We start from the raw sequence: 26,735 nt of genomic DNA on the forward strand, positions 1-26,735 counted from the left end.
AGGGCTCTGTCCCACCAGACTGCCCTCACTTTATTCTTTTATTTTTAAAAATATTTTATTTATTTTGAGAGAGAGAGAGAGAGAAGAGTGGGGGAGGAGTGGAGGGAAGGGGAGAAGCAGACTCCCCGCTCAAAACAGAGCCCAATGCGGGGCTCAATCTCATCACCCTGAGGTCATGACCTGAGCCAAAATCAAGAGTTGGATGCTTAACTGACTGAGCCACCCAGGCACCCCAAGACTGGCCTCAGTTTAGATGCCAATCACAAGTCCAGGCTGTCCCCTGTGTTTCTGACCAGGTGGCTATAGACAGAAGTTCCAATGACTCTCTCCTTGGGTTTGATTAATTTGCTAGAGTGACTCACAGAACTCAGAGAAATATTTTACTTCCTAGATTACTGGCTTATTAGAAAAGGGTACAACTCAGAAACAGCCAGATGGAAGAGATGCTTAGGGAAGGGTAGGTGGGAAGGGGTGCAGAGTTTCTGTGCCCTCTCCTACTACGTCTACTTGTTACCAACCTGAAACTCTCCTATTGGACCTTTCAGGTTTTTATGGAGGTTTCATTACAAAGACATGATTGATTCAATCGCTGGTGATTGATGATTGATTGAGGCCCCCCTTCCCTCCCTGGAGGTTATGGGGGGTAGAGAGGTGGAACTGAAAGTCCTAAACACCTGGTTGGCTCCCCTGGCAATCAGTTCCTGTCCTTAGGTGCTTTCTAGAGTCGCCTCATTAACATAACAAAAGACACCATGATTGTTCTAATCACAGGAAATGCAAAGGGTTTTAGAAGCTCTGTTCTAGAAATGGGGAGAAGACCAAACATATACATTCCTATTATACATCACAGTATCACACTCATCTGCTTGTTAAGGACATGAAGAGCTGGGAGAAAAAAAAAGGCTGCATAGTTGATCCTAGCATCCAGCAAATCATATGGTTCCTTCTATTTTATATTCCTGGTAAACCTTACCAGGCATTGGTGGTAAAACTGAAATCCAGATGCTCTGATGTAATTATTAGAGTGGTTCCTGTGTTCATTTGCTACTGTCATGTACAAATTGCCACAAACTTAGAAGCTGAATAAAACACACATATATTATTTTATAGGTTCAGTGGATCAGGAAGACTGACATTGGTGAGGGAGCGGGAGGCTGGCTGAGGACAAAGCAAAAGCTGGCACCTTGCACCCCCTCTCCATCCGCTCCCCTCGGTGATGTGTGTGGCATTCCTCAGGTACCCCTGACTGCCAAAACAAATAGTTAACTTGCTGAGATCACAATCCCGCAAGACAGGAGTCTCCCTTGGTTTAACAAAGAAGTTACATTATCAATAGCACAATTTCCAGAGGCAAAATGACTCAGTTCCTCAAGCCTTAATGTCACCCTCCCCTCCATGAACAAAACTGAAGGAGGCTGGGGTAGAAGGAAGTTAAGTTTCTTCTATACCTAAATCTCACTAACAAAGATGCTTGATAGCAGGATTATGACATTCCACCAGGAATCTCCCAACCGTCTTGATGTTAATGGCTTGCCAAAAGACAACATTGATCAAGCCTCTGGTATCCCTGCACCTTCGAGGCCTCCTTTAGCATATGAAAGCTCCATTGAAACCTCCCTTTCCCTCACCTTCCCCCAACCGCAGGGTACATAGCCTGCCATCCCTCACAATCCGGAGCAGCAGCTCTTCCTGCCCACGGGTCCTGTCCCCGTGCTTTAATAAACCACCATTTTGCACCACAGATGTCTCAAGAATTCTTTCTTGGTCATCGGCTCCAGACCTCAGCCCACCGAACCTCACCCAGGTTCTAGAACTTCATCAACATGGCTTAGCTGAGTCCCTGGCTCAGGGTCTCACAAGACAGCAATCACAGTGTTAGCTGGACTGCAGCCTTATCCAAAATCCTGACTAGGAAGAATCTGCTTCCAAGCCATTCTGATGAGGGAGCAGGAGGCTGGCTGAGGACAAAGCAAAAGCTGGCACCTTGCACCCCCCTCTCCACCCACTCCCCTGGGAAATGTGTGTGACATTCCTCAGGCACCCTTGACTGCCATAAATGAGAAACAAATCGTTAACTTGCAGAGATCACAATCCTGCAAGGCAGGAGTCTCCCTTGGTTTACAAATGTCCTTGAGATTTACAATAAAGAAGTTACCTTATCAATAGCACAACTTCCAGAGGCAGATAACTCAGTTCCTCAGGCCCTAAATAAAGTTAAATTTCTTCTAAATCCAAATCTCACTAACAAGGACACTTGATAGGAGAAATGTGAAACCTTATCTCTAGGTCTCAAGACAGTGTCGAATCATTTCCAAGCATATGGCCCACTGATATACATCTAAAGGGTCTCACAAGACTAGTAATAGATAACCTTTCTCCCAACAATAGCTAGCCCCTCAAGGTCCTGGAGACCTTGCTTCCAAAATTCCTTAGAGACTAACATCATCCCCTTTGTCCTCACCTACCTAACTCCTGTGTATATAACCAACCACTCCTCACATCCCCGGGGCAGCAGCAGCTCTTCCTGCCCACGGGTCCTGTCCCCGTGCTTTAATAAACCACCATTTTGCACCAAAGATGTCTCAAGAATTCTTTCTTGGTCATCGGCTCCGGACCTCAGCCCACCGAACCTCACCCAGGTTCTAGAACTTCATCAATTCTGTAGGGATAGATGCTTGTGGGATTTGTCCCTCATAACCGACCACGGGGGACTGCACGCACACAGGCAGGGTAAGGAATGTTTTTTCTTGGACTCGTGCTGTGTGAATAATCTCGGGAGCCTGGGTATTTAAAACATATTATCCAGCCTCCAGGTTGGAACTGGCCCTTCTGTTCTGCATTGCACGAGCCACAAGTCTTGTCTCACATCCCCTCCTGCTCCAGACTGGGCTAGCCCCCGAGAATGGAATCAGGAGGGGAGGTAGGCACACGTAGCCCAGACTTCTTGAAAATCTAGAAACATGATAACATGGAAATGTAGCTCGCTCCTAACTGCACATAGGTGAACAAATGCTTAATTTATTTGCCCTATAAATATGGCCCTTATGGAGACGGTCAGTTGAAGTCTCACCTGAGAGGGGGACACTCTCCCAGGCCTCTCAGTTGGGACTCCAGCCAGGCTGTCTCCACGGGGCCTTCCCCAGCTAATGAGGTTGTATAAGGGCCTATTTAGCCAGAGCAGCTCCACCCTTACCTCCCCACCCCCCCACCCCACCCCCGCTTCAGGGAGCTGACTTAAAACAAGTCCAGGAAACCAGTCCCAGGTAACAAAGCCCAAATACAAGGGTGGGTCAGGTCAAGTGGAGATAACAGCCCGAATGCAGGGATGAGTAGGGTCAGGTGGAGACATCAATCAGTAAAGCGCGCATAATGTCTCCCTAGCTACCAAGGAGTGTGGGCCCCGCCTTTTGGGCTCCAATTCTGACCAAGGTGACAGGCTAGTTCAAATAGCTACTATAGGGTGAATTGTAATTCAATTGGCCACCTGTGTGGGACCTAGCATGACTGTGCAGCTTTTTCTGTGTGTTACAATCTCATTGGCCACCTGTGTGTGGCCAGGCCCAACCACATGGCCTTTGCTCTATAAAAGCTAGTCTGTAAGGGAGAGAGGGGTCGCCCTCTCTGTAGGTCTCTGTAGGAGGAGCGGCCCAGCCGGTCGGTTTGATTCTTGACGCTTGGCGCGAAATAAAGCTTTGCTTGACCTTCGCTTTTTATCAGTCTCGCTCCTTTGACCATGGACCCATTATTGGGGGACTCAACAGTTGGAGATTGTAAGCACACAACTTGATGTAACTTTGCCTCATTCTCATTTCTTGCCTGCTATTACCTTCATCTGTGTGTTGATTCCTTTCCTCTTCTGTTTCTACTAGGTTTCTATAATAATAATAATAAAGTGTTCTTTCCTTTTCAAAACCAAACACGGCTGTTGTGATTCTTTTGTTCAGAACACAGGCTCATTCAGATTATTGACGAAATTCATTTTCCTGTTGTGTGACCGAGAGCCCCAGCCTCTCACTGGCTGTTGGCTGGATGCTGCCTTCAGCCTCTCAAGGCCTCTTGAAGTTTCTTTTCACGTGGGGCTTTCAACAGGTAGTTTGCGGTGTGGCTGTTTGCTCTTCAAGGCCTTCGGAGAGTCTCTCAAGCTTGTACGAGCAAGACAGACACTGATTTAAATTCAGACTTCAGAACAAAAGACCCAAGAATCTTTTGTATACAAATTAACATTTATGAGGGGTGCCTGGGTGGCTCAGTGGGCTAAGGCCTCTGCCTTCCACTCGGGTCATGATCCTGGGTTCCTGGGATCGAGCCCCGCATCGGGCTCTCTGCTCGGCGGGGAGCCTGCTTCCTCCTCTCTCTCTGCCTGCCTCTCTGCCCGCTTGTGATCTCTATCTGTCAGATAAATAAATAAAATCTTTAAAAAAAAAATGAACATTTATGAACTCGGGGTGAAATGAAAAAAGTAATGAAACGATTGTTGGTAAGAATAAAAGGAAGAGGTAGATTAGAGTGGATCTGATTCTTTCCAGTCTTCTAGCTGTGCTTGCTCTCAGTTAAACGTGGCTTACGTGTTCTGCCATATGATTAATAACCATGTTCCTCCTGAACAACCCTGAGTAAAGCAATGCCCTCCACTCAGCTGGAGTGGCCCTGTTCTCTGGGATGTTTGACACTCCTGCCAAAGGGAGGGAAGACTCAACTTTCCTAAACTTGCCAGACAACCACACTTCAAGCCGTATTTCCAAACTGGTGTTCTTTCTATGATACCATACTCCTCAGCGGTGAACAGTGCGGGGTATGCTGGCCCTCGTAATTAAACAGGTCAGAGTTAAAGAGATATGTCGGAGCTCCCAGGGAGGAATGGCTGATGGGAATAGCGCGAGTGGGGGTGTTCCCTCCATTTCTACACCAGGGGAACTGAGTCCTGGGGGTACAGGCTGTAGCTAGCCACTGAAGACTCTGTAGAGACCTGTCAGAGACCCCTTCCAAATAGCCCTGTTATACCATGCACTAGCAGGTTCTGGGGTAGGGCTCTCTTTCCTAACAAATGAGTCCACAGGAGAGAAAAATTGGAGCTGCAAGGGAAAATCAATTTAAAACTTGAAAGGTGAAATTGTGTAGAAAAAAAAAATCACTCTTCCATGCTTAATTAATCATAGAAAATGTGTCTGCCAGCATGCAGCCATTTTATCAGAAGACAACCCAGGTGAAACAGTTAAGGAAATGGCATTACCAATCCCAACACCGTCACGTCACACATGAACAAACGAGAGAGGAGAAAACATTGCAGGCAGACAAAACTGTCTTCAGTGGTTCATAAAATTAGAGTGTTTTACATCTAGGGAGGACTCTCTCATGAATATCTCCTCAGGGCTCTAAAATTAACATTTGGGGAGGGTTTCTAATTAATTGTTTTGGTTAACTTAACTTTGAACTAAAAGGCAAAGGTTTAACTTTTCTGAAATGCTCTGCAGGCCTAAGGCTGGAGGTGGTAGCAGGTAGTTCTAGATCTTCCATTTTGAGCAAGAGATAAGAGAACTCTCTGGCATCTGAGAAGTTTTAAATTAAAGAAACTAAACATTTGTCGGGGCGCCTGGGTGGCTCAGTGGGTTAAGCCTCTGCCTTTGGCTCAGGTCATGATCCCAGGGCCCTGGGATCGAGCCCCACATCAGGCCCTCTGCTCAGCAGCGAGCTTGCTTCCCCCACTCTCTCTGCCTGCCTCTCTGCCTATTGTGACCTCTGTCTGTCAAATGGATAAATGAAATCTTTAAAAAAAAAAAAAAAGAAACTAAACATTTGTTGAACCCGTTATTTCTCAAGCTTATTCGAACACAGGATTTTTTTTTTCTTTTTAACACAACAATATCTTTAAACAACCAGTTCTATGGGATTTCATTCAGGAAGTACCATTAAAATTATTTTGAAGTCAGATCACACCCATATGGAAAAAAATTAATTCCATCAGTGCTTCTCAAACTTTACACCAAAATAACCCTAAGGACTATATCACAGTGAACTTGACCTGAAGAGGGGTGAGAAACAGGGACCTGGGGCATAGCTATAAGCCATGAGCTATGAAGTCTTGGAGATATCTTAAAACTTCCTGTGATTGGGCGCCTGGGTGGCTCAGTGGGTTAAAGCTTCTGCCTTCGGCTCAGGTCATTCATGATCCCACTGAGTCCCGCACGGGCTCTCTGCTCAGCAGGGAGCCTGCTACCTCCTCCTTCTCTGCCTGCCTCTCTGCCTACTTGTGATCTCAGTCTGTCAAATAAATGAATAAAATCTTAAAAAAAAAAAAAAAAAACAACTTCCTGTGATTTTTGTATTCTGCTTCATAACAGAAAAATTTGTGTTAATTAAAAGTAAAACCCTGCTCAGGGGATCTGTGCCAAATTTACTGAGTCTTCTCATGTGCCCCCTAGCTCATGGACACAAACCCTGTATTAATGACAGTATTACTTGCAATAAGCATTGTTGAAGTCACGAAGTCTCTAAAGAAAGCAGACTACAATCTTAGGTTCCTGAGCCTCACTCCTACACTGCACTAAGATTTCTGACCCTCTTATAAGAACAAACTTGAAAACAACTGATTTGTGCACACTTGAAAAGTGCTTGGCCCTGGGGCACCTGGGTGGCTCAGTCAGTGAAGCTGCTGACTCTTGATTTCGGCTCTGGTCATGATCTCAGGGTCCTGGGACTGTGCCCTGCATCAGGCTCCAGGCTCAATGGGGAGTCTGCTTGAGGATTCTCTCTCCCTTTGCCCCTCCCCCCAGCTCTCAAATAAATACATATTTTTTTTTTTAAATATCTAACGTGTTTTCAAAAGAAATTCAACTGATTTCCTATTAGTTGGAGCTCATTGTTAGTCTTTCAACTGGAGAAAGTGTTCCTCAAGGCATCAAGGACAGCACATGTTAAACCTTGATTTTTTTTTAAGATTTGTTTATTTTGAGAAAGAGAGAGATGTGTGTGTGTGAACAGGGAGAAGGACAGAGGGAGAGGCAGAGAATCTCCAATAGACTCCCCTCTGAGCACAGAGCCTCATTTAGTGCTCAAACCCACGACCTTGAGATCTTGACCTGAAATCAAGAGTTAGTTGCTCAGCTGAGTCACCCAGGCCCACCTCCCCTTGCCCTGGGTTCTTAAAAGTGAGGGGAAAGCTTCTACTCCTAGGTATGTATCTGAGAGAAATGAAAACATACATTCACACAAATACTTGCTCATGGCTGCTCCTAACATTATTCATAACATCCAAAAAGTGGAAACAGGCCAGATGTCCATCAGCTGATGAATGGATACATAAAAAGCGATATATCCATGTAACAAAATATTATTCATCCCGAAAAGGAATGACATACGGACAAATGCTACAATGTGACTGAACTTTGAAAACATTGTGCTAAGTGAGAGAAACCAGACAAAGACCACACATTCCATGATTCCATTTACATGAAAAATCCACCATAGGCAAATCTATAGAGACAGAAAGTAGGTTAGTGGTGGCAAGGCCTGGAGTGGGGAAGCAGGCTGGGGAAAATGAGAATGACTGCTAGTAAGTCTGGGTTTTTTCCTGGGGCAATGAAAATGCTAGAAAACAAGGTTGTGGTGATGACTGTATATCCTGGGAATGTATTAAAACCCCGGAATTGTATACTTTAAATGGGTGAATTGTATAATATACAAATTATGTCTCAATAAAGGTATTAAAATATTGTATTTACATTTCATGTATTTTTATGTACTTACATTTCATGTAAATAAATAGATTTTTTTAAAAACAAAACAAAAACTGAGGGGCAGAGGAAGCCCCAGGAGGGGCTGATTATATTCAACAACACAGAACGTAAAATAACTTAGCAGGGAGTTGTTCAGCGCTTTACAGATTTCTTGCTGTTTGCAATTAAAGGCACAAGGGAAAACCAAGCTTTATGTATTCAATCCACAAAATGAAATCCAACAGGAGATGCTAGAATTATTTCATACCTTGACTGTTTATTGCACCAAATGAACCACATTTTATATTCCCTTAGTCATATTCAATTATACTGTTTCTGCAAACACATTCACATTTATCAAGTAACATATTAATCACATATGTACTTGTTTGTGTAATAATGGTTCTCAGAAAGCCCAAGCCTTCTTTCCTCCATAAAGTAGGTTAACGTGACTGAAAATTCTTAAACTGCTTTCCATAAGAATAATCCCCCTTAGACCTACTAAGATCATGCTGGTTATCCAATAGATTTCACTAAAGCAGTTAACAGCATTCTTTTAATTTTTTAAAAGATTTTATTTACTCGTCAGAGAGAGAGTGTGAGCATATCTGTGAGCAGGGGGAGCGGCAGGCAGAGGGAGAAGCAGGCACCCCGCTGAGCCGGGAGCCTGATGTGGGAATCAACTCCAGGACCCTGGGATCATGACCTGAGTGAAAGGCAGACGCTTAACAACTGAGCCACCCAGGTGCCCCAAGCATTCTCATAATTTTAGGGCTAGAAGGGCCCTTGGAGATGAACAATTCAAGCTCCTCATTTTTCAGGAGAGCACCAGCCCTCCTCCTTTGGGGAGCTAGCAGGCATGCAGGTCTCCTGATTCCCAGGCTTGTACTCTCCTGCTAAGCCTAGCTCCAAATGGTAATTCATGATACCAACGATGACACTGAATAAGGTTATAACCAGGTCCGGAAGCACTGATCACAGTCCCAGTACTTTTCAGTTGTATAGTTTATAAAGGGCTTTCACAAACACAATTTTTTAGAGTCTCATCATATCCCGCGAACCAGACAGAAATCAGTGTCTCCATTTTGGACAGAGGTTCAAAAAGCTGATAAGATTTGCCCAAGGCCATAGGACTGGTAAGTACTGGCTCTGGAATGAGAACTTGACATACAACATTTTCCAAGCAGAACTCATTATTCCTTGCCTCCAGGTCACCCAGGTTCTCGTGTTAGCAATCTGGGCATCACTTTGTTTTAGGTGATACAAACAAATTTTATTGAACATTTCATGAAGTGAACAGTCTCCTTTAGGAGAACTGTAAAATGGGGTGGAGGGCAAGAGTTCTGTGTTGTTTTAGAAGATTTTACTTGTTTGCTCGTTTATTTATTTATATATTTAGCTAGCAGGGGGAGGGGCAGAGGGAAAGGGAGAGAGGGAATTCTAACAGACTCCATGCTGATTCCGAAGCCTGACCTGGGGCTCAATCTCACTACCTCTGACATCATGACCTGAGCCCAAATCAAGAGTTGGATGCTTAAGCAACTGAACCACTCAGGTGCCCCAGCAAGAATATTTTATAGGATAAAGACCACGGAATGGGGCGCCTGGGTGGCTCAGTGGCTTAAGCCTCTGCCTTCAGCTCAGGTCATGGTCTCAGGTTCCTGGGATCAAGTCCCGCATCGGGCTCTCTGCTCAGTGGGGAGCCTGCTTTCCCTTCTCTTTCTGCCTGCTTCTCTGCCTACTTGTGATCTCTCTCTCTTAAAATAAATAAAATCTTAAAAAAAAAAGTGTTCGAGAATAAAGACCAAGAAAGGAATAAATAGAGAACATCTGATTGACTGGGGCCAAGCAGTCAGCCTTGTTTGGGGCAAGAAGGCCCAGAGTCGGCGTGTGGAGCCTGGATGACCCCGGCGCACTGCATTTCCCGTCAAGCCGGGCATTTGCAGGAACATGAAAGTTATCTAAGTTTCAGTTCCCAGATGTGGCACCATGGGCAGAGGCAGCTCCATCTCGGGCTTAGAAATTTACGTCAATAATCCCCCTTTTCGATTACTCTCTTGACCATTCGAGAGATTTGATCAAAACTATCGGTCTTAGCATGACTCTCAGTTACCATTGCCTCTTCGGGTCTCAGTCTTGTTTGCACAGAAGGCGGTATCCATTAGGCTTGTGCTCTTAGATCTGGTTATGTTTTTCTGTCTCTCTGGTTGTTCCAGTGGGAGACGGACCACCTGTCACTGGCGAGTGGCTGCCCACATGCATTTAAAACTTCGAGAGGACACAGCATATTAGGGAGATAATAATAATAGTTAGAAAGGAAACACCAGGCATCACACTTGGCCGCCTCTCTCTACTCCCTCAAATTCAAGAACTGTCCATTCTAGTTCCTACAAATTAAAAAAACTCTATCCACTTCTCTCCACACTTGTTGCCACCACTTAAGGTTATACCAACATCATTTCTCACTTATTTTCCTTCAATCTCTCCCTTTCTATTATTGTTTCTACCTGTGGTCTATTCTCTGTAATGCAAAGTTATGTGCGCAGAACACCTGGTGATCGTGTCACCACTCTGTCTGAACTTTTACTGTTTCTTCATCACCTTCAGGATAAAGTCTGTTGACACATTTAGAACATCCTTCTTGGTCTGGAGGCTGCTCACTGTGTCAGCTCCTGTCACAGCCCCTGCTCTTTGGTCTATGTGGTCAGAATGAGCTCATAGCAGTCTGCAAATTACCACCGCTCTTTCTTGCCATAACGCCTCTTCTTTTTCTTTTCCCTTCACCTGGCTAAATCCCATTCATTCAAGTCTCAGCTTAGGTGATCACTTTCTTGGGAAGCCTCATCTGAGTCCTGGATAAGATGCCTTGCACATTTGCTCTCATAACAATCTAAGCTTTTTTATTTTATTTTATTTTATTTATTTATTTGAGAAAGAGAGAGCAGGAGGCAGGGAAGAGGGAGAGGGAGAAGCAAATTCCCCACTGAGCAGGGAGCCCCATGTGGGGCTTGATTCCAGGACTCAGGATCACAACCTGAGCTGAAGGCAGATGCTTAACCAACTGAGAACCCAGGTGCCCCAGCTGACTCTTAATATAGCATTTATCCTGTAACCCCCCCCCAACTTTTAAAAAAGATTTTATTTATTCATTTGAGAGAGAGAGAGAGAGAGAGAAAGCAGGGGAGGGGCAGAAGTAGAAGCAGACTCCCTGCTGAGCAGGGAGCCCTACTTGGGACTCAATCCTGGGACCCCAGGATTGAGCCAAAGGGAGTCACTTAACCAACTGAATCACCCAGGCGCCCTACCCTGCCTTCAAACTTATCCCCCATTGAACTATAAGTTCCTTGACAGGAGGGACTATGCCTTTTTTCTTGTCATATCCCATTAGCCTAGCATACAGCAGGTATTCCATAATCATTTGTTAATCAAGTGAGTGATACTTAAGTCAGAAAAGTACTATGCCATTTCTGAAATTTGAGTCTAAGTTCTTCTTGTGCGTTATTTTTCATAGTTGATGGCAATCATATTCTGAATCCTAAACACCTGAATTGAGCAAGTGGCTACAATGTATTTCTAACTGTAGAACACAGAGTTTAGGTGAAACTGTACATAAATGACACAGTCATGCTGACAGATACTTTTAATGGTTGCACGGCTTCTGTTTGGAGTGATGAAAGTTTTGAAAATACAGAGAGATGATGGTTGCATACAACTGTGAAATAATGTACTTCATGATGTTTTAAATTGACTACAGTTCTACATGAGAGCTGTAAATTGTTGAAGCATTTATATATATATTTTTAAATATTATTTATTTATTTATTTGACGAGAGAGATCACAAGTAGGCAGAGAGGCAGGCAGAGAGGCAGGCAGAGAGAGATGGAGAAGCAGGCTCCCTGCAGAGCAGAGAGCCCGATGCAGGACTCGATCCCAGGACCCTGAGATCGTGACCCGAGCCGAAGGCAGAGGCTTAACCCACTGAGCCACCCAGGCGCCCGAAGCATTTATATTTTTTATTCTGTTTTTAGAACTCCAAAATAACTGATTGATTACTCAACTACATTTCAGGAGCTATCTGGCTTGGTTTGGCTTGGGTTTTCTTTCTTTCTTTGTTCCTTCCTTCCTTTTAAAGATTCTATTTATTTATTTGACAGAGAGAAAGAACACAAGCAGAGGGAGCAGCAGAGGAAGAGGGAGAAGCAGGCTCCCCATTGAGCAAGGAGCCAGACCTAGGGTTTGATCCCAGGACCCTGGGATCATGACCTGAACGGAAGACAGAGGCTTAATGCGTGAGCCACCCACACATCCCTACCATCTGGCTTTTCAAAGTATATTCAACTAACTAGCCCTTATGCTCTTGTATGTTGAAGGCCTGAGTTTATACTTACCCACTGAAGTGCATATGATGTTTTCTCAACATGTTTGTTGGTAAAGATGACTATTATGTTCTTAACTGAGAAAATTCGGTTCTGAAAGCATTTTTAAAGTTTGGTCATTAGTCCAGTTCAGCTGTACTGAATTTCCAAAATAATGCAAAATCACTATTTTTATAATATTGTTCATTTTAGTTCTAGACATCAAACACTTGCCAGGATATTACAGATTTAAATTGATTTGCTTAGACAAAAGGGAAGTTAGTGTGCAAGAGCTCTTCACATTTGTTCGTGCCTGTGTGCCACGGAAGTGTTTTGGCAATCCGGGGAAAGCCTCTGGTCCTATTCTTGGAACAATGTTTCTGAATGTATATGCGAAAATGCATAGGATTACGTAAAACTCAATTATATTAAAATGCAATTATCAGAAAATTAAAAATTTTTTTGAAGTTGTTATGGAAAACAATTTGGTGGCTACTAAAAAAAACTAAGCATGGAATTAGCATGTGAGTCCTATCAATTCTACTCTTAGGTATAGACCCAAAAGAATTAATTATGGTATTATTCACAATAGCCAAACGTTGGAAACAAAGTATCTGTCCATAGGTGAATGGAAAAACAAAACATAGTATATGGACACAATGGAATGTTCTTCAGCCATAAGAAGGAAGTTGATACATTTGATACTGAAACATGGATGAACCTTTAAGACATCATGTTCAGTGAAATAAACTAGACACAAAAGGACAAATATTGTATGATTCCACTTATATGAAATACGCAGAGAGACAAATTTATAGTGACAGAAAGTAGATTAGAGGTTACCAGGGGCTGGGGGAAAGGGAGAATGGATAATTACTGTTGAATGATTAGAGAGTTTCTGTTTGGGGTAAATAAAAAAATTTGAAAACAGTGGTAATGGTTGCATGATACTGTGAATGCAATTAGTGCCACTGAATTATATGTGTAAAACTGGCTGAAACAGCAAATTTATGCTCTATATGTTACTACAGTCTAAAACATTAATAGTATACCCAAACCCATTGAATTGCATACTTTAGATGGATGGATATGAATGATTATGGTATAAGAATTATCTTGTAAGTCTATTACAAAAGAAATTTCCAGTAGTAATTACACCAACATTTCAAAGTAATGGCTATAAAGGATACTTGGACATCTCTACACTTCCTATAATTTGATATTAAAATATATGTTATTTCTACTGGTTACAAAGCTACAAGTGCTGCTGGTCATGTTGTCATTTGTTACTTACATTTATAATTGGGGGGGAAGATACATTTTAGGTGGAGGTTAGTAAAAATAATGAGATACCATTTTTTTTTTACCTTTTTTTTTTTTTTTCCATTTAAGTTCACCGAGCCTCTGAATTCTATCTACAGATCTCTTGGGTTAAGATCTACAGATTTATTTTATTGAAAATAAACTACAAAAGAGAAAAACTGGATTTGCCTTTGATGTCTTTGATTCATCTACATACATAATTCTGGCCACTGAGACTTTGATGCACAGCAGCATTAATTAATTTAAAAAAAGGAAATGGGAAATCCATTATAGGTCTTCCCCCAAATAATTATTGAACTCCAGTAGTTCTTTTTAGAATCTTAAAAAAACTAGAAAGTCATTGTCTCAAGAAACCTATTATCTGTTCTAATGCTGTGCCAACTGGTGCATATTCCACTTTCATCACAGGAAGCACAGACCACAGCCGTTTTCAGTCTATCCTAATTGCTTCCATGGTGGTCCTCAGCTGGCTCTCTCCTGAGCAAAGATGCTTCTGGCTATAACTTGGCCAGCTCCACCAAGGGCCTGTCCCGAGCACGGCTGAGTGCCCGCCTGATGATTAAAGAGAGGATGGCTAGTTGGGACACCTGGGTGGCTCAGTGGATTAAGTGGCTGCCTTTGGCTCAGTTCAGGATCCCAGCGTCCTGGGATCAAGCCCGGCATCAGGGTCCCTACTCAGCGGGAAGCCGCCTTCTCCCTCTGCCTGCTGCTCTGCCTACTTGTGCTCTATCTCTGTGTCAAATAAATAAATAAAATCTTTAAAAAGAGAGAGAGAGGACAGCTAGCTCCTGGAAGCTCATTTCCCTCCCTTCAGCAGGATTTTATTTTCTAGCAGATGTTTCTAATGTTCGTGGCTTTTTTGGGTAGACATTATAACCCCTCGTTCTGTTTCAGAGAATTTTACTTCTCACCATAACAAATTGCACACCTTAGCACATTTATTAGATATAACTAAGGTCAGGTATTAAGAACACTCTCATTATAAGATGTAGGCTTGCTTTAATAACAGTATCGCTATCCTTTTTCAAACACTTTTTAAATAAATACACTGAAGGATATTATGGTTTTTGGAAACTACCTCGGAGAATGGAAAAGAAGGCAGAAGTAGGATTAAGTAATGTAAATAAAGTCATGGGTGAAGGATATTGTGGGGCTGGGAAAAAACCAAGAGGAGTATGATGAGCACCCAGAGCTAATTCTATATGTTGTACAAAGAAATTAAAAGCAAATGAGGAAGAAAATGAGGACAGACGGTGAAAGGAGAGGTAGAAAGAAGAAGAAAGTCAAAGCTGAAAACCAAATACCGAAGGCATCACTAACAAATGACAATTTGGAGGCTCTGAAGTTCCCTCCGCTTAGGCCGCCCAGCGAAACAATACATTCCCACGTTCACTTTCTTAATCTACTGTCAAAAAAGAAAAGTGAAAGCCAAACATTCTACTTGCACACCTTCAAATGCACAACATCCTAGTAACACACCTAACGAACAAAACACTGTGATCCCTGATCATTCTAGCAGTTATCCCTTACCCTGGATGTAGGCTTGAGATTTCAAGCGGCTGAAATCCCACTGTTACTGACTTCTCTGGTTCTGTGCTACTGCTCAAGCCTCTGGAAACCTGACTGGGTTAAGCACCAGGTATGTTCAGCATATTTTACTACCTAGTTTCCTGCTAATGAGATCAGGGTTTGATATCTATCCTGCACTTTGTACATGTTTTCACCTCTCTGGCAGTTTCTCATAGATTTGGGCTGAGACCATGCAGATTGGATATATGCATATTCATTCCCACCTTTTGTAAATTACTTTAAGAAAGTCTGAATCATTATCATACATGGAGACAATGTGTTTGTGTCCTGATAGAGAATGATGAGCAAAATGCCCAGCAGACCGACTTATTTGAAGCTCAGTCAGAATGCATCTGCAGATAATTTTTCTATTAAGAATATTGTCTTCAGTGACTCTAGTCATTCAAAACTACAGATGAGTCATCCGACCTAATTTGAAACAGTGATTTCTGATTCCTAAAAGTGTCAATGGCATCATTCGGTCATTTGTGCTTCTTGCCTTCCTTACACTATGGGACTTGCCTTTTGCATGTGCAATTATATTGCAATTATATTGCACATGCAAAAAGGCTGCTTTCAAATATTTCCTGTAATCTCTGCTTTACGTTAAATATCTTCTGCATTCCAGAGAAACATGTAATTTTTAGACAAAGAGGCGATCAATACATAAGGATAATTTTAATACTGATTTAATTTCATAAGGATTAGGATTTTGCCACAGTCTTATCCTTCCATACAACTCCCTAGAATGTTCAAGTGCTAATAACATTAGTAATAATTTCACTCAATGTCACCAAGACTTAGTGTTTATTATCTATAAAATGGGGGATAATATCTATCTTGTGAGGGTACAGTGGAGATTAAATGAGAGGCAAGTTACTTAACATAACACCTGGGACAAGAAGGAGATGTTCAATAAATGATGAGTCTGAATTTGAAATCAAACTATTTTACTTCATTATCAAGAAGATGGATACATGTTAACTAGCCATACCAAATGAGTCAAAATATTTTTTCTCATTTTAGAGAGCTCTGGGTATTCATCCATACCTCACAAACTAATATACATACATACGTGCACATATACACATATGCATTAGTTTACTTATAATTATCTATTTATTAGGTACATGTGTTATGTACACAGAATTTAGGACCTAATCCTGAGGTTGTCAAGTGTTATTTTAAATTGACCCCTGAAGTGATTATTTAAGAGCCTGTTTACATAACATAAGACAAAAACAGCTTTGCTGTTTTTAAGCAATAAATTCTCTTTTCTAGCAATAAAATGTTCCCTAAATTGATGTATATGGTAATGAGGATATTTAGCAACTGGAAAATGAGGAGCAAGAGATGCACAATAATGTGATCTAAATGAGACACTCCCTGAATATAGCAGGTCTTGATTTACTAGTCAAGAATACTGAAAGAGCATCATTCATAGTATTTCTTTGCTTTCAAAAACGTTTTCTCCTTTCATTAATCATCTTTGTGAAGTGTGATTATTTTCTTACACCAGAGCTTTCCTAGGTTACTGCATGCTCAACCTGGCTTTCTATTTTTATATATGGAATTGCACAGTTTTAAAAAATAGATTATGGTTAAAAAAAACAAGCCTGTGTTTTATTCTATGGGGAGAAAAATATGAACAAAATGCTTTCATGCAAATACTCAAAGATAAAGAGACCAAAGTCATTTTTCTCTGAGGTTATTTGCTGTGGATCATAAACTCTAAAATACATATTTTTTTTAATTTCAAAAGTCTCCTCCCAAATTACCCACAACCACGATCAATATTATTTTTTTGAATCATGACTATGACCAAGCATACAGTCTCTACAAATCATAAGATGAATTTGAGATTTGGTCACTTTTTCATGAATTTGTGTTTATCCTCTTATTCAACCACTATGATTTAAGCACCTATCATATGCCAGTTATTGCTGGGAGGCATATCAATTCTAACACAGATTATGATGAGGATTACATGATTTGATTGAATGTATCAGCTCAATTAGCCAAATTATCTCCTCTTTTTCTTTATCTGGCATACACAGCCCAAACTACAATTTTAAACAGCTTCCATTTACGTAAAGATTAAAAATTGGATAATACATAAATAAAATTTATCTATCTCCCAGACCTCCAGGACTTTCAACATTAATGGAAGACATAATTATAGCAAGATGTATGTGTGTGTGCTAACGTTTGCTTATGTAAAAACAATTTTTGGTTTCATGTGGGATAGGACTATGGATGGGAACAGGAGAGAACTTCTGCTTTTTATTGTATGCTCTTGTATATTTGAATATTTATTTGAATAATTATTTAAATATTGTACTATTTATACTATTTTGTAGTATTCGGATATTTGGTGCACATCTTATTTTTAGTTTTAAAAAAATATGTCTGAAAACATTAGGGATGTTTTAGTACCAACAGGATAAACTGAGAACTGAGAAAATCATCTGGAAATTATTTCACTTTTACCTCAAATCCTCACCTAATTTTCTATGTGGAAACTCAGTAGGGAATTCTACTTTGTTATTAAAATATGTGTAAAAAGCAGCTATGTTTTTCAAGCATGGGCAAGCCAATGCCAAAAAAAATAAAGTGTGGGACTTACCTAGAATTAGGAGGTTTAAAAGTGTTCCTACACTATCAATACAGTGTAATAGTCTAGCACCCAGTTCTGATATACAATGTTGTATAAAATGTTGTGACTTAGACTTAGCTTTGCCATGTGTCCTGTAAATGGATGAGGTTGCCCATCTCTCGTAGTGTCACAGCGTGGTGGTCCTCACAACCTCATTGACTAGGAGCTAGAAATTAGCAAATCTTCTTTCGACCTGTACTCAGAGAAGCAGACCATCTTGGGGCAGTTCAGTGCCCCTGTGACTTCAGACTGAGCTCTGAATTGCGGACTCAATCCTTGCAAGTTCAGCATGACAGACCTTAAAAACACCAAAACACTGAAACTCCTGAGTCAGTCAGCCTTGGCAGAGCCAAGAAAGCAAGAAATCTGGGGGGTTTCTGGGAGCACCTACCAGCAGAAAATGCTTTGCTTCTTTTTTTCTTTTTTCTTTTTCCCTTTGTGCATACTTTTTAACTTCTAAGGATTAATAGTTAATTTTGGAATAAACTGCTTTCACATTTTCTATCTGAACTACAGTTGGTACCCTCGTATGAGAGAGCCTTGTATGTCTGAAGCAACTATGAATTTAGGGGAAATCTAGAATGTTTTAGACATGCAAATATCCAGGTTAAATCAGCATCTTCACTGCTAAAAAAAGGTATGCATTCTCAAGTGTAGGCCAAAAGTAAGTTCAGGAAGCACTGAAAATGCAAGGGAAAAAAATATAGCCATATATATATAAGAACAGTTTCTGGTTTACATAGCTGTAAAAAATATTATCTGTTTACAAAGGATAAAGCAGGTAAGGTAGATCTGTGTTAGTTCAGTATATATCTGGATATAACCTAGACAAAAGAAGGCAAGGCTCAGAGCCAAACATAAAAAATAATCTCTTTTGTGTAAATAAAAAGAATATACATATATTTTCTGCTATGTGATTAATTTTCTTTTTGAAAGAAAACAGAAGAAAAGGGATTAGGTATCAATGCAAAGCGATTATGTTAAAGAATTATTATTATTCTTTAACTATGTATATGCATTTATTTTAAATATATATATTTTATAAGATTTTTCTTTATTCAACAGACAGAGGTCACAAGTAGGCAGAAAGGCAAGCAGAGAGAGAGAGGGGGAAGCAGGCTCCCTGCTGTGCAGAGAACCCGATGCGGGGCTTGATCCCAGGACCCTGAGATCATGACTTGAGTCAAAGGCAGAGGCTTAACCCGCTGAGCCACCCAGGCACCCCTGTATATGCATTTATTTTTTAAAAATGCGCATAGCTTGTTATCTGGGGGAGGAATTACTGGCCATTTAAAAAATTTTAGACTATTTATGTTAAGAATACCTGTACAGTCAGGTATTTTAATGTAGAATTGTAGACTTAAAGCTTTCAGCTGGAAGTATAATTAGCAATACTAAACACACGGCATAAATAGTGTGCCATGAAGGTAGTTTTCAATATTGTTCCTTACCATTCTCCCATTCATGGAATGGGCTCTTAAAAATGACTCAGTAGTGGAGGTTGTGAAAAGGTGTTGTCATTTCTATAAGAATTAGTTTGTAGCAAAATATTACTTTAGGACAGGTATACTCCAGGTGTGGCCTCCAGACAGATACAGGAAATGTGGCTGAGGTGCCTGTCTAGACACCTTGTAAGGTGATCCAAATAGAAGTACCTCTTTCATTTTTCTATAAAGAAACAATGGATTGGGGCACCTGGGTGGCTCAGTGGGTTAAAGCCTCTGCCTTCGGCTCAGGTCATGATCCCAGGGTCTTGGGATCAAGCCCCGCATCGGACTCTCTGCTCAGTGGTGAGCCTGCTTCCTCCCTTCTCTCTCTGCCTGCCTCTCTGCCTACTTGTGATCTGTCTGTCAAATAAATAAATAAAATCTTAAAAAAAATTAAAAAAAAAGAAACAATGGATTCAGCATGAAAGTGAAAAAACCAAATTAAATCACAAATGACATAAAGGGAAGATTACCTAACATATTTCACAAAGGAGAGGGGAAGGACATAAAGTTTAGCTTAGCACAGTATGAGCACAACCAAACTGCTAGCTTTTTCCTGTACCTCGTGACTCTGAACTAATTCTTCCACAGACTGAACATGGGGACACTGGTGATGAGCCTTGCCTGTCCCTCTAGCCACCTGCCCCATTGTCTCTGGACCTGCCTTGCTTATAGCTTGCCCAAGAGTTAACAACTCATTTCTGGTCATGGTATGAAGGAATGATAGATGCAAGGAGGAAGGACTCATGAGGAGAAGAGTCAGCAACATGTGTAATGGTTGATTCCTTTCTGCCTGAAGAGAATCCACCTTGATTCTCCTTTGTTTGGATTTTTAAATCCATTGCATTATTAAGGGGACATTTTTGAATTATTGATAAGCTAGAAGAACATGTTTGGCCATTTAAATCAAAATTATTGAACCACGTTAGTTGTGATGTAGTCCACTGTTCTTTTTTCTTAAATGGAAATTGCTTTTTTTTTTTCCTGATAATAGTCATCATTGTAAAGCATTTACACAAGAAAATGTAAAATAAAGTCAAAAGATATAAATCCATCTCTGCCATTATAAACCATTTTTAACATTTTGCTATATATACTTCAGACTTTTTCCTAGGCATATATATAGGCATGTGTACATGGAAATATAATCATCCTTTACAGCTTTATATAAATTTCTACTTGGTTTTCTTTTTAACAATACATCGGGAACCTCTTTCCCTATTTTATATGGTTTATTATGACATCATCCTGAAGACTTGCAAAACATTTTATAATCTTACTGTAGGTACTCTTCTGCCATATTATAAATAGTTATAGAAATATGCTCGTTTTGTCTCTTCACTACATTGCTCCTGGTTTCTCCTGAATTTGAATATTTTGGCCGCCCATTGTTATCTATCTCTTCTGCATTCTGTAGGTCTTTGCTTTTAACCCCCACTCTCTTCTTACCACTGTTTTTATTTGAAATAAAATTAGAATTGTTTGGGAAATAAGAGTAAATAGACTCCAAATAAGGGCTTCTTTGAGTCAAGTGTGAAAATATCAGGCCACATGTTGTGAGTTGACTCTTCAGAGACATTTTCTGCCCTGCTCTTGAAGTCTTAGATGCATTCTGGAGAGTTTAAAGTCCAAAGCAAGTATGATAGTCCCTTAACTGCATGGGCAGACTAGACTCACTAGACCTACAGTTAGCTCTATCACTGGTCCTTAAAAAAACCTTTTTGGTGCTCTTTACTTTCATAACTTGCTTAAAAAAGACACTTCACCTAAATAGAAGACCAGTGTTCACAGGGACCATGAGGCATGTATCAGGTCAAGTTAAAAAAAATTCAAATATCAGAATGCATAGTGTTAATCAGATTGGTTTTAGACACTGAATAATTTAAGAGGAAATAAAACAATTTGTTTCAGGTCTTTAGGAGAATGTAAAATATCTGTAGCACATCCCCAAAGTAAAACAGTCTCACAATTTGTTGTGGCTTTTTAGAAAGTATTGACTTAACGTTTCCGATGGTTCCTTTGTAAGGATCATTTTAATTCTTCGAGCCCATTTCTTTATCTTAAAATCTGAGGTAATGATTTCTGTTTTACAGATCATAGTAAGAATCGATTGGAATAAGATCTGTAAAAACACATTGTAGAAATATTAAGTGCTATATAAATTTAGGGTTATGTTATTATAGGGTAAGTAGAACAGATCCATTCAGCATTACATATAGTAAAGATAATGCAAAATTTCAAGACAAATCTATGAGTATAATGACTTATGGAGAGGAAGATGGATGAACTTGACAGTATGCTTAATTGGTCCAGAGTTTTTTGTTTTTTGTTTTTCTTTAGGATTTTATATATTTATTTGACAGAGAGAGAGAGACAGAGAGAGGGGGAATACAAGCAGGGGGAGTAGGAGAGGGAGAAGCAGGTTTCTCGCTGAGCAGGGAGCCCGATGTGGGGCTTGATCCCAGGATACTGGAGTCATGACCTGAGCCAAAGACAGATGCTTAATGACTGAGCCACACAGGTGCCTGGTCCAGAGCTTTAGAAGTCTAAAATGCATTCCCTATTTTACCAGTGGCTTTCATGATAACCTTGAGCAAAATGGAATTTACCACCAATGTTATAAAAAAGACTGAGATCTTACACAGCAATGGCCTTAGTTTGAGTTACTCAAAACTGATGATGCAGCAACAGATAGAACATACAAACTAGGTACATTGTAAAAACATCCATTTGAATTCCCAGTCCAGCTGTGTACACGAATATAGGTAGACGCATAACTATTATAGAGGAAAGAAGAAAAGAAAACTCATATTTATCGGGGAATTGGTAGATGCTGGGTGTCTTATTATATTTTTGGCATACATCACTTCATTTAACTATAGCAGAGCAAAAAGAAAAAGGCACAATTGCTATAGGAAACAGGATGTGTGGATAGATAAGGTATTTCTGCGCGTGGTGGCTCAGTGTGCAGTGGCAAAGCCTAGAACAGTCGATCTGAGTTACTTCCTCTTCTTTGTCTCCTTAGTGGACTTTTTTTTTTTCCTTAGTGGGCTTCTAATAACTATGAAATCAATTTATAAGTGGGCAGAGAAAAAGATGAGAAACCAAGAGTTCCAGGCAATACCCCAATAAGATAATTCACCATAATAGTTTAAAAGTTGAATTTTTGGGGGTCCCTGGGGGAGTCAGTCTGTTAAGCATCTGCCTTCTGCTCAGGCCATGATCCCAGGATCCAGGAATTGAGCCCCATATTGGTCTCCTTGCTGAGCGAGGAGCCTGCTTCTCCCTCCCTCTGCTGCTCCCCCTACTTGCACTCCCTCTCTCTCAAATAAATAAATAAAATCTTAAAAGAAGTTGAACTTTTTATATAATCAGCTGATCTAACCATAGATTTTCAGGAATAAATTGTTAAATTTCTTTTTACCTGACACAAGAGAAATACAATACTTGGTATCTCAGCTAATAATTCTAATGATAATAATACCCATCGTGTTTCCCTTCATCTGGGCACTCTTCAGGGTTTCATGCGTGTTGCTTCTTTAGTACTTGAGGTGCTTATGATGATGGGTCTCCAAAGATGTCCACATCTTAATTCCCAGAATGTGTGCATGTATCACATGGCCAAAGGGACTCTGCAGGTGTATGTGATTAACAATTCTGGGTGGGTGGGGGGGACAGTACCCTGGATTATCCAGGTGAGCCCGATGTAATCACAGGGATTCTTGTAGGGAAAGAGGGAGGCGGGAGAGTTGGGGCCAGAGTGAAGCTAACGAGGAAGACTGGACACTTCTGGCTTTGAACATGGAGAAATGGGACAGTTTCTAGAAGCTAGAAAGGGCAAGGACATGGGTTCTCCCCTAGAGTCTTCAGAAAGGAAGGCAACCTTGCCCAAACCTGGATTTTAGCCTAGTAAGAACCACTTTGGACTTCTGAACAACAGACTTATAAGTCTGTATTTTTTTTAAGCCACTAAATTTGTGCTAATTCTTTGGAGCGGCAATGGGAAACCAATGAAATTCTCATAATAATTCTATGAGATACACACTATAATCGTCTCCAATTCACAGATGAGCAAACTAAAGCACCGTTTCTCAAAGATATACAACCACTGAAGTGTGGCGCTGGGGTTTGAGTGCAGACAGCCTGATTTCAGAGCCCATGGACTGGAAGCCTCCTGCTATCCAGCTTGGGGTTCTAATAAATTGCATCTTTAGAGTCATATTGCCAATACTTCCACCTTTAAGACCCTTGAATTCACCTATGGATGTGCCTAATGCCCAGTCCTAGAGGTAGGGCACAGTCTTCTTTTAATGCCTTCAAAGTTGGTACAACCACCAACACCAACAACAAATTCTTCTTCAGCCCACTGGTAAAAAATGCATCCCTAGAAGTGTGCCCAGTTCCAAAAGCTCAAATTACTGGAAGCAGTACCTTCTGCTAGTGCTATATGTTGTCAAGATTAAAAAATATAATAATAAATTGTAAATCTTATGCCATTTGGGAAATATTTTTAAAATTGGGATATTTTATCTTATTATTATTATTATACAAATATTTTAAGATTTTATTTATTTATTTGACCCAGAGAGAGAGAAAGGACAGCAGGGAGAGTGGCAGGCAGAGGGAGAGGGTGAGGGATAAGCATGCTTTCCACTGAGCAGAGAGCCCGATGTGGGGATCCATCCCTGACCTTGGGATCATGACCTGAGCCAAAGGCAGATGCTTAACAGACTGAGCCATCCAGGTACTCCCCACACCCAAACTGGGATATTTTAAAAGCAAATATCAAGTTAGCTCTTGTAGAGAAAAAAAATTTATAAAATTTGAAAATACCTGACACGAAAATGTTTAAGCAAGTTCTTTAGCAGTTTTAAGCTATCCAAGAATGCTCCAAATGGGCAGATATGGATCTTAGCTCTGTGCTTGACTCTCAGAAAACAAGAACAAAATCCAGGGAAAAAATAAATGCATAAATATTGAATCAGCATATGGACATACATATGTGTTTTACCATCCAATTATGAGCAAAGGTGTCCTCAAATATTTTGGAGTCTATGCTTGGTTATTATTATCACTTTAATTTAATAGAAGCTTCTTTGTGAGGGGAGGAAGTGCTGTCTTTGCTTTATTCCCTGACTTCTGTCCATGCTTTTGGCCTCATGAACAGAGGTGGTGTAGCAATGGTGGTTAGGAACCCTGGCTTTGGAATCTGCACTACCTGGGTTTGATTCCAGTTCACCTGCTTGTTACTTGGATGACTTCCATCCAGTTAGTCAACTTGGTGCCCTCATTTAAAAATAGGCATTGTAATGTTTACCTCTTATTTTACAGTGAGGATCAGAAGTCGTAATGTATATAAGCATTGCCTGGCCCATAGAAAGTACTCAAGAATGGTAGCAATATAAAATTCACATTTATCCTCAAAGACTGACTCTTGTTTCTGATGTCATCCAGAAAGTATAACATGCAAGTCAGATACCCATCTTTTTAGAATATCATCCTTCTAGAAAACAGAAAGAAAAATAGTTATTATTAACTATTTGAATCTCATATATGCTTTACATTAGTGAGTCCGTTTAGAAGACTTGAATTCATCTTTATCTTTTTAGTGACTTTGGTCCTTAGGAAGTTGGAGGATGAAGAAAAGATCAGATTTTAAACTTTAAGTGAGAAGATGGAGAGAAGGGGTCAGTGGTTTCCACTGTAGTCTCATCAGAGTGGAGAAGGTGACTTATTATTAATGAGCATCTACTTTGTGCCCAGTGCTTTACATATATTATCTCACTAATCCTCTTGGCAGCCCTTTGGAAGTGGTATGAAGACCACCATTTTACACATGAGTGAAATGAGTCACTGAGAAGCCCAGGTTACTTCTTTCAAAGTCACACAGGGTACGCTGGGATTCAGACACAATATACTGTGCAGCCTTCAGGTAGGACTATTTTCCCAAACAGTCCTGAATGATGGCATATGATTGTGAAAGAAAATGCATGTTACTGACTAGAAATGAGTAATGATTTATACTGAAAGGGTTATTGAGTGGCAAGCAGCATACGGACATAATTTTTGTAATTATTCTGTCATACTGCAAAATAATTTTTCTTCGACAACATAATCAGCCCATTTCTGGCTGAGTCAAGCACCTTTTGCTAGCTTGTTGCTTCCCATTATGCTACTTTGAGGACAGAGGGCAGCGTACACAGGCAATTTTTAAAGCAAGTTTTCCTCGATGCTGGTCAACATATTTTTTACCCCATCCAGGAAGATTACAATTTAGAGATCAAGGAGCCATTAAGATTCGGTGCTGGAGCTGAAAATCCTAACAAAATCTAAGTTGGACTTTCTAATTTGTTCCAGAATGACAGAAACCACCAGTCAGATTCTCAGAACCACCGGAACAGATTGACTTGCCTATAGGACATCACACATAATCTAGGTCAGGCAAAATACTTCATATCTTACTATTGAAATTCCTCATTGCTTTCCCTTCCAAAATAGTGATCTGTCAAGAATCATTTGACATAGGATTGCAAATAGAGCAAAAAGAATTCTTGTTTGTATTAGGATATATACCGACTGCAATTACTATGTAAATAATTTAATTTTTTTCTAGTTTCATATTTATTTTAAGTAACCAAGACTCCCTTTTAAGGTTTCAACACTGACTTACCACTGTCTTCAACAGAGAAGTAGAAGATATCCTTTGTTGCTCTGCTGCCTTCATTCAAGACATAGCAGATCTTCCTTTCATCAATGTCAGCTAATAAAAGAGCAAGTATCACTCATCATATTGGCACAATAGAAAACGAGTATAAGAACTTCAATGGTTTAAGGCATGAAAATATGACAATAAAGAAATTTAAAAATGATTAAATGCATAAAAATCTAACTTCTAAAAAATGATTAAATGAAAATGAATCAAATTTTTTCTTAAAGTTACATTGGCAAAATAGAACGCTAGTTTAAAATTTTGTTACTGTGCTATGTGTATGATCTGTAGAATAATCCCCAACAAGAAAGACATTCCAGCGATCCATGTTTTACAACACCCTGGCCCTCTATGGAAAGCTGAGTCCATCTGGTTCTGTATAAGCCTAGAGTTTGGAATGACAGTGGTTATTCATTAACTATTAGTCAAATGAATTTAAGCAAGAATAACTGCAGTATTCTAAGAAAAAAGAAAATGGGAATAAAATTATGATTTTGTTATTACCTATTCTCTTGGATTTTTAAGATTTGTCACTTGGTCTGTAATTGTGTTTTTTTGTATGGGTAATTATTAGCATATTAAGGACAATATTTGGAGGTATTTATTCATAAGATAATTCTTATAAAACCACATGATTTCATTTCACATGATTTCATTGGCTTTAGAAGAAATTCTGAAAATGTAACTGGACTATTTTTTACCCTTCATAAGTTTTAATTTAAGATTGCATTCCATGTATCTCTTCACATCTCATGCATAAAGCTACATGAAATAGTTTTAAGACAATGTAAAGAGCTGCCAAAGACAGCAGGTGTCACATTACTTGGGAAAACAGAGGAGCCTGCTTTAAGTTCACCATTAGTAGTGATGACAAATATATTTTTAAAAAGTTCTTTAAAACATATCTCACCATACACTTAGGA

At 40.1% G+C, this 26,735-nt stretch overlaps 1 protein-coding gene across 1 annotated transcript in view; it reads right to left on the bottom strand.

Annotated features, from left to right (window-relative positions):
• Positions 1 to 26,735, bottom strand: part of FREM3 (FRAS1 related extracellular matrix 3) — a gene marked incomplete at both ends in the record, with an annotated part of 91,409 nt that overhangs the window by 58,984 nt on the left and 5,690 nt on the right. Inside the window, one exon of the mRNA XM_080797362.1 lies at positions 25,774 to 25,863. Coding sequence (XP_080653488.1) covers positions 25,774 to 25,863 — 90 coding nt within the window. The remainder of the gene's footprint in view (positions 1 to 25,773; positions 25,864 to 26,735) is intronic.

The sequence above is a fragment of the Martes martes genome (assembly GCF_963455335.1).
Source record: "Martes martes genome assembly, chromosome: 2".
NCBI classification, from domain to species: Eukaryota; Metazoa; Chordata; class Mammalia; order Carnivora; family Mustelidae; genus Martes; species Martes martes.